The following is a 9382-nucleotide window of genomic DNA, read 5'->3' on the forward strand; positions in this document are numbered from 1 at the left end:
AGGCAGCATTCCTTTGTCCCCATGGGGATCCCCGCTGCAGAAGGCCAAAATCATTCACAAAACACAGATAGCACACCATATGCTACCTTCATTTGCCTCTGCGGAGATCAGAAGGGAGCATTAAAAGCAGAAAATTAAAACCAGTGACAGACGCATGGGCAAGGCTCACATAAGTTTGTCATCACCGCACGCTGCAGAGCTGGGAGGTGAACGAGTGCAGGAGCAGGGAAGTCCAGGGCAGATGTTCATACACAGTGATAATACAGATTATTTTTCAGTCACCTGTTGTGTGAGGCTCTAACAGATGGATTGAATTAAACACGCTTGTCCCTTTTAGCTGACAGGTGCAAAGTACAAGCTATATTTAATGTTTGCACGTGTGCTCCACATGTGAGAAAAGCCTAACAATGGGGGAAAGAAGCGCCATGCAACATATTTTTTTTTGTATAGCTTGTTTTGTTCATTTGCAGACTGATACTCTTATTCTTACAACCGCCATAGAGTCATACTGACAGAGATAACATTTTAACAGTTCTTAAGCTGACAAAGTGAGTTTTTAGTTATACTGCTAAGAAAGTACAGAATGTACAGAAAGTATTCAGCTTTTCCTTACTTTAAGTGTCAAACTTAGCCTTTTTTTGTTTGGACACATTTTGTGGTAAAAATTTTCCTCCAACTCTTCCACCTTCCCTTTAACTCTAACCAGAATTTTCTAATATAGCAAGCAAAAATATTCCCACCTCATGATACTGCCATCACTGTGTTTTATATGGTAGTGATGATGAAGTGCAGAGAAGTTGTCTCCTACAGGCAAACAGTTTCTTATTGTTTTCTTCTGACAAGATCATGTTTTTCAGAAAAAAGTTCTGAGTTTTCTACAAGGTCTGTGGCAATACACAAACAGGAAAAATGCCAAAAACTAGGACTAAATTACACACAGGAGGACTTTTGTAATAAATAGGTGACTTTTTGAGCCACTGGATTTTAGTGAAACATGTTAGAGTAAAGGGAGTTGAGTACAAATATATCTCCTATGTTCAAATTTAAAATAAAGAAATTGCAGCCATGCCACGTGTATTTATCCCTCCAGTGCCTTGTAATGTCACAAGACAAGTTTAGGTATTAAATCATACTTTAGCAAGGCACCATAAAAATTGAGCCACACAGCATGAAAATAAATGTGGAATACAGAATATTGAAGAATGGCATAGAGGGAAAAAAATAACCCTGTGAAGTCAACTAAGAATAAAATCATGAAGTCCTTTAAGTTTTATGCATGGAAACACACAAAAGATTGAAATTACTTCCAAAAAAACGACAAAAAAAAAATACATGTTTTTTTCCTTGACCTAAATGAGTCTAATGTGTTATCAAAATGTTTTGTGAGGTTGCCTAAGTGCTCTCTGCCTGGAGATGGAGGGCATGGATCATTTCCCGACTCTGGAAATTGAGTCAGAGTCAAATTGTCCTGCCCTGGTTTATTACTGGCTGAGAGGATCGCCCATCCCAGCAGCATAATTCCATCTGGGCTAAATATTTATACAGAGGGGGAACGACATCACTTATCCACAACACATCCATTCACTTCAGGGGAAACTACCAGCTGGGAGAAGCTTTAGAGATCCACTCTGTTCATCAGAAGAACATCACGTCTTTTTTGCTGACGCTTTCTGAAATATATATATATATTTTTTTTTTTGGAGAAGCTTTTTTTTAATTTTTTTTTTTTTTACACAAACAGTTTTGCCTTTTGACAGCTTAAACAATGAGGTGTTTGATATTTGCTTTGGCCGTGATTCTCTCTCTCTGTCAGTTTGGAAGAAATCCGGTTGATGGTGAGTGGACGGTTTCTTATTTTTTTTAAAACTTGTGAATACATATTTTATAAAGTTAATCTGTCTTTCTTGATAAAACATATGCTTCTGTGAAAAACAGAAAACAATGTTATCAGAAGCTCGTATGTTAAAATCACCTGTCATTTTTTTTTAGATTGTACTAGATAAAAAAAAAAACTGTAGAGAAAAAGAAGACAAAGACAAGAAAAAAAATTAAACTACACCTTTGACAGATTGAAAGTTACTTAATAAAACAAAATATACATTTTACATGCAACATAATTCATGATGCCGGTTTAAACGTTTGGGTCTTTGTTTTTACAACACGTCTCTTTATGAACCGTTTCCAGCGGGGATGTGCTGGCTGCAGCACGGTCCAGACCACCGGTGTGACATGGTGCTGATGAGAGAGGTGAGCAGAGAGGAGTGCTGTGATGGGGGTCGCCTGGACACGGCGTGGTCCAACACCAGCCTGCCGCTGAATGAAGTCAGCCTGCTGGGCTTCCTGGGTATCGTCTCCTGCAAACCATGCAGAGGTAAAATAAATTATCCACGACACGTTAAATCTGTCTCTGATAAAAAAATAAAATAAAAAAATGGAAGGCTAAAGAATTTTTTGTTTGACATAAATGGTTTGAGGTAATTACTTCAGAGAGCCGTGTTGAGAAAAATGTTAAGGGTTGTAATGATCCTGAAAGATACATTGAAATTTATGTAAATGCATAAGTAAATAATAAGTGCTGAAATATGAAAAAAAAAAAACACTAAAAATTGCAAGTCTTGCAGCTTTAGAGAAACTGCATTGAATTTTAATCAATAAAACTCTCCCTTGGTGCTTTAAAATGCTTTGTTTTCTTTGTTTTTTTTTTTTTTTGTATTATAACATTTTGGAAATGAGTTCCCGATGTGGCGCTTTAACAAAATGCAGACCAGGATGGCTTCAACTGTTCCCATAAACTTCAAACGTTACTCTCATCAGTTCCAGCTAACTTGGTTTAGATGAAGCATGCTTGTGTTAAATGTCAGTAAAAACGAATTTACCTGAATTCGTTTTTACTGTATAAAAAGCACATTTTACCTTAGAACAGTTTTTAATTACATACATATGTATATTTTATTTAGTTATTAGGGAATTAAAAAAAACAGTTATTTGGATTTTCTCTCCACTTTGCAGCAACATAAGTACGTTTCAAACGACAAAAGGAGTCCCACAGCCTGGAATTCCTGTTTCTGAGCCCACGTCTGGGAATCAAGCCGTAGGAGGAATACATTTGGTATCATAAGTGCTGAATGAACAAAAACCTGTCAGTTCAGCACAAGTGCATCAACAATAACCGTGTTGTGTGCCGCGACATCTCAGTCAACCAAAAAGTTACAGCTGAGGGCTCCTGCTAGCGACAGGAAATAAGTTCCTGATTCTTTGCAGAACTCCTCAGAAGCTTATCAGGCCGATCTCCTCAAAGCCTGAAAAGTCCTGCATGCTTTGATTAAAGCTGACTCTGGGTTCTATAGGGTTGCACCTCCTCCTGTGCACTGACATTATACAGGGTGTTAGGAGGGCCTGGGGGGCTTCCTGGTTTGTCAGCCTGTAAACTTTTCTGACAGCTATTTGAACCCAGGCTACCTCAGAGCCCCCGCCATCTCCCTGCAGGAGCTCAGAGTCAGTCTGTGCGCAGCCCTGCACATAGTTCTGTTATGAAAACACGCCGGCCTCGCATTCCGCCAGACGAGACACCTTTGTGTGCAACAGTCAATAAAGAGATGTGGTAACTGTAAATATTGTGCAGGGTGAAAATTGTCCCGCTGACAGGGAAAGCCCCACATTTGTTCTTACTTTAGGACGAAAACACCACCTCATGTCTGCAGAGTTGTTAATATAACAACATTACACTGATACACTTTCTGTTTTTTTTTTTTTTTTTTGTTTTTGGTTTTTTTTTTTCCTAGACTCATGCGAGGGTGTCAAATGCAGTCCCGGGAAGGTTTGCAAGATGAAAATGGGAAGGCCTCAGTGCGTGTGCTCTCCAGACTGCTCTCACATTCCCAGGAAGCACGCCGTCTGCGGCAGCGACGGCAAGTCTTACCGGGATGAGTGTGCCCTGCTGATGGCCCGCTGCATGGGACACCCGGACCTGGAAGTCATGTATCAGGGAGAGTGCAAAAGTAAGCAATATCTCGCAGGAAGGTCAAAAGTCACCAGTGCATCATGAAAACTAAAGACTTCCAACAAAATTGCAAACATGAGCTAACTCCTCGCGTCGAAAGCAGAACCGCATGACTCATTTTGATGACTGCTGAAATAATTTAAGGTATTTGATCATCAGAATCAAACAAATGCAATGTAACATTCATTTACATTTTCTCATATTTGCCTGTTAGATGTAGGCAAAAGCAACGAATTAACCCCTGCAAAGTTTGTTTGAGTTTCATGTGTGGTCTTTTGACGTTCTGCTGTGACATTGACAATCTTTACATCTATGAATCAATTTGGAAATTTAGAAACACATTAATACTTCTAATTCCTGACTCACTTATTTCCACATGTAGTGGTCTTTCTTCAGATTTCTATACAACAAAAACACTATGAAATATTTTATTTATGTTTTCCTGCATCTCTTCTTCTTATTGCCATGGCTGTTGAGGAAAAATGGAGTCTCAACCCATTTAGTGAGCATTGAGTTGTAAAAATAAATTCTTGTTGCTTTTGAGTTCAGCTTAAATGAACTGTTTGTCTTGTAAGAAAAATTTCCTTTAGGTGGCTAAAATTTTCAATCATTGTTCTAATTCTTTTAGGGTTTTCCTCAGTTTTTCACAACAGAAGACTTTTCTGAATATCTGAATGAGTTGTTTCTGCAGCATAAAGTGTAAGCAGCCTTCCTGCATTATGCTGTGTGATCCTAAGACTTGGATAAAACTCTGGTCATAATGACACTTTCTCTTGCATCTCACTGAACAAATTTAATCCCAGTGCTATGGAAAATGTTGGCAGTCTTTGTATTGATGCACATAAAAAAAAGATGATTTTGAGATCCATACAACATGTTTTAATGTTGTTTAAAGGTGGCTCGGATTGTTCAAGAAGGCTAACCAAACCCAATTTCAGCATTTTTGCTAACTGTGATCAGACATCTAATAAATGCCATTTTTTAAAATTATTTTAGTTAAACAAAGGCAAACACTGACCAGCCTTTTTGCAGCCATAAAATTTGATGTCCACTGTTGGAAGCATAACCATGTAAGCCTTGGTACCAGTAACCAACCCCTGTCTAAGATCCAGTTCACAATTCCTTTTTAAACTTGTCCTTCAAATTCTGACTTTCCCAACTTTTTCTCTTTCCAGAGTCGTGCTCCAATGTTGTGTGTCCGGGAACCCACACCTGCGTGACCGACCAGACCAACAGCGCCCACTGCGTCATGTGCCGCACCTCGCCTTGCCCCGTTGTGGCATCCGAGCAGCAGATCTGTGGCAACGACAACATCACCTATCAGAGCGCCTGCCACCTCCGCAGGGCCACCTGCTTCCTCGGACACTCCATAGGAGTCCGCCACTACGGCCACTGCAACAGTAAGACCCGGATTCCGTGTCTGCTGCCTCGTATGTAAAGTGACAGCTGCAGCCACACTTCAGTTCTGATCCAGCTCTTTCTTCCAGGTCCACCTCGGAACTCGCACAAATTCAGGACCAGCGAGGAGAACGCCGTGTAGAATCTCTTCCTCCCACAGGATATGAGTTGATCGACCAAGATTTCACACCTCCGGCTTCCCAAGATGACCTCTTGAGTTTGACAATCACTTCCAATCTCCTCACTGTGCACAGAAAGATTGTAGGAAGACGCACATTGTGTTATCCCTGTTTTGTGGGAGGCAGATCAATGTGTGTTTTGGCGTGAGCTCTTTGGGAGATGTGTGCATATTGTAAATAGGTTACCAATACTATTTATTGGAGAAGGTATAAAACTCTATTTATGATTTTATCCCAATAATTAATTCATTTAACCTTGGGGAAGCTAATTGTCTTTTGTTAAAGGTACATTATCTGTCATAGGCTTTGGTATTCACACCTTCTTTAGATAATTTTATAGTACCCATTCCACACAGACTATCTTCCATAGTGGTGGTTGAAGACAGAGCCAATATGTTTAGAGAAGTGATGCCACTTGATGGTCAGTCAGTGCGGCTTCATTTCACCACAAAAAAAAAAAAAAAAACATCTGCAGTGCTGTTGTGTGTAATTCAGCTTCAGTTTGTGTGCAGAGCAAGAGACTCAGCCTTAAGAAACCTCAACAGTCATTACAGTCATCATCCCCCAGCCTCCCCCTTCCTCCTCCTCCATGCACACAACACTGTTATTCTTACTCCAGGTCCAAGCTATTGGCCACCCGCTGTTGACTAAAATTACCAGTCCATTATTTTTATTTTTTTTTTTTTTTTGTCGACTTTTTGCTATAAGCCCCAGCCATTTAGAATACCTACTCTGTTTATTGCTTGGCTTTACTTTGCAAGCGCATTTTTAGAGTTCATGCCAGTTTGCCCAGATGCTGTTTTGCCATTTTGATTTGATTGGACTTTTTTTTATTTTATTTTTTTTTTTTTTGAAGAAAAAATGCTATTAGTGCCATCTGACTTGGAAGAAAATTAAATTTGTCTGGGAATGCCCTACAGATCGGGCCAGTTCAGCAGAGCTGATTATAGTGTCTTCAGCTGTTGTTGACACTGGTAAACCTGCGCATACCCACACGAACCACTGAACGGTCCAGTTAAATCTTCTAAACTCAAAGCAGATGGCAGAATGCTTTAAACAGTGCTTGATGGGTACTGTGAAACATTTTAATGATCCTTCTGTAAGTATATGCCTTTTTTCTGTATGTACCTGGGTATCTACTGTGAAATCTGAATGATGACTGCAACAACATATTTTTGTATTTTTGTACTGACATTTAAAAGAAACATAAAGTTTGTGATTTATCAGCAAGTCTCTTATTTTGGAATGGGAACATCTTGTTTCTGTTTTTATCGTCCTACAATACACAATGGCCGCAAGTATGAAAATGCAGTGTTTTCCACAGTTTGCTATGTTACAACGACAAACCCACTTTATTTTATTGGAATTTAATATGACAGACCATCACAAAGTACTGCATAACTATACAGAGGATGGAAAAAGATGCATGTTGCTGTTGCAAATACAGTTTATAGGTTTACAAATATGGCATGCATATATTATATTATATTATATTACATTATATTATATTATATTATATTATATTATATTATATTATATTATATTATGGATGCACAAATACAAAGATTTTGGGTTGATATCTATATCCGATATTAATATTGCTGTTACGGCCGATAACCGATATTAATCAATATATATTTCAACACTGTTGGAAAAACCTCAATCAGAACCAGATTAAAATAAATATTGGTTGTTCGTATTGGCCCAGTTTTTTTATCGGACCGATACAAATATGTAAAAAAAAAAATAATAATATCAGATGAATCCTATATAATATATTGTGCATTCCTATATTCTATTCTACTCTATTATATTTTATTCTACTTTGTTACTTCAGAGTATGTTTGCTCTAAACAAACTCCACTAAAGTCAATTCCCTCCAAAGTTCAGCTACTGATTGGTAAAGAGAACGCATACATACAGCTGTTCAATGAACTCTTTAGATGATTGCTACAAAAACAAAACACATCACACATGTTAGAAATACAGAACATGTCAAACCATCTCAGAGATGGTTTGAACTGTAAACCTTCATGATATTTCCATCCCTCTACAATGACTAACTGGTCAAGGAGCTCAATAATCAGAAAAGCAAAGAGCCAGAGCTCAGGTGGGAGAGTGTTGAATACATAATGGCGGATGAGCAAACCTCTACATATGGCAGAAAATGAACACTGTGCATTTCCCTTAACACAGGTGATGTCTTTCTTCAGCCGTGATCAGATGTGATGGGAAGAAAATCTGTTAGAGAGAGTAGAAAACCCGAGCTGTTCCTTTTTGAGTGTGACAGCAACCTTGTGTCATGATGTTTGCTAGTTTCCTGCGGAATCACAGTCAAAAGCAGTTCTTAAAAGAGAATGACTTAGTTTAGAAGTCAGAGCAGAAATGTTCAAACACAGAGAACTCAACTTCTGGTTCAAGGGAGTTCTCAAGGAGGAAAGACTTGAGAACTCATCATGACCAAGAATGATGAAGTTGATGGTAAGATTCAAAGAGGGGTTGCATTCAGTGGAGGTAAGTTCTGTGTGTCTACTGGGTAGTGTGTGGTCCATTTCTTCCCTGAACAGGGTAAGTTGGAGAGCAGGCAGTGGAAGGCAGAAAGTGGTGGAGTAGAGGAAGACACTGAGGATACAGAGGTCAGTGAATCTTAGGGAGAATTGGAGTCAGCAATGGGCGAGGAACCATTGGGAATGGGTGAGTCGTGGAACAAGGAGATCATAGAAACAGTAAATTGCTTAAAAACTCTGGAAGTAGCTCGACTACCAGTGGCGGTGAAGCGTCAGCCGTCATCTGACAGCTCCTTAAGAACCCATACCAACCAAACGTGTGCAGGCTGAAGCAGGTGGAAGCCATCTCCAAGGAAAGATTCCTGTTCGTGACAGGTCACACACTCGCACGAAAAACACAAACACTCACACAGATCCTGATACCTTTCACACAGAGCCAGAGCTACACTGGAATGGTTTTGATTAAAGCTTATTTATGTGTTTGAACGGTCCACTCAAAAGTCCCGAGCTAAATTAAAGTGCAAATTTTGGGGAAACTGATGTTCACAACCACAGTCATCCAGTCTGTATAAGCTTGAGGTAATTCTTGTTCTCAACACTTCATTCTACTTCCTATTCTTCCCACCACTTTATGTTGGTTTATCTCTTAAAATTCCAATCCTACACACATTTCATTGTGTGGTTGTGATGTGACAGAAGATGGAAAAGTTTGAACAGTATGAATAGCCATGAAATGCCCAGTGTCTTTAAGTCAAACAAGCCCAATCTCACACCCTGAAGGAGCTCAAGCGTCAACAGCTCACCATATGCCGCCAGCATATGTGTGCGGCGGTTACGACCCGCCTCCTGTGCGTGCAGTCGCCGAGTCGACTCTCCAAGAAGCCTGTCAGGGCATCGTGCGAGAGGCTGCTGAGAATCTAACCCAGCTTTCCTGCCCTGTCTCCTCAGGGATATCCCCTCGCTCTGGATTAGACTTTGAGGGAATGCAGGGCAATGGAACTGGGGAATAATTTTTTTGTTCTCTCTATGGCAAGGACTGGGTACTGACTCACTTTCCTGTGTACAGTACCTCCCTTGTTTTTCTGTCTCCCAACTCTCCCTGCACTCAAGCCCATTCAGCAGCATCTGGTTCAACTTTAGGGAGATGTTTATATTCCTGTCCAACTACCCTTTTATTACACTGGGAATGGAATTAGATGTTTTGTTAGTTCGAAAGGGGCAAAACACAATGCCAACAAGGGGCTGCGGTACACTTGTAAAATACACGAGATTGCCTCTTTTTAAATTTTTGTGTCATA

The 9382-nt window shown here is 39.7% G+C and overlaps 1 protein-coding gene across 1 annotated transcript; it reads left to right on the forward strand.

The window, feature by feature from the left end:
• The first annotated feature begins 1284 nt into the window (after nt 1-1284).
• On the forward strand, nt 1285-6803 carry fstl3 (follistatin-like 3 (secreted glycoprotein)). Its single transcript, XM_015006478.2, has 5 exons — nt 1285-1835; nt 2186-2371; nt 3783-3998; nt 5176-5400; nt 5488-6803. The coding sequence occupies exons 1-5, from the start codon at nt 1766-1768 to the stop codon at nt 5538-5540; spliced, it is 750 nt and encodes a 249-aa protein (XP_014861964.1). The 5' UTR covers nt 1285-1765; the 3' UTR covers nt 5541-6803.
• Nucleotides 6804-9382: the final 2579 nt, after the last annotated feature.

Source organism: Poecilia mexicana, unplaced genomic scaffold, assembly GCF_051168715.1.
Source record: "Poecilia mexicana isolate PSO_F unplaced genomic scaffold, ASM5116871v1 scaffold_4, whole genome shotgun sequence".
Taxonomy (NCBI): Eukaryota; Metazoa; Chordata; class Actinopteri; order Cyprinodontiformes; family Poeciliidae; genus Poecilia; species Poecilia mexicana.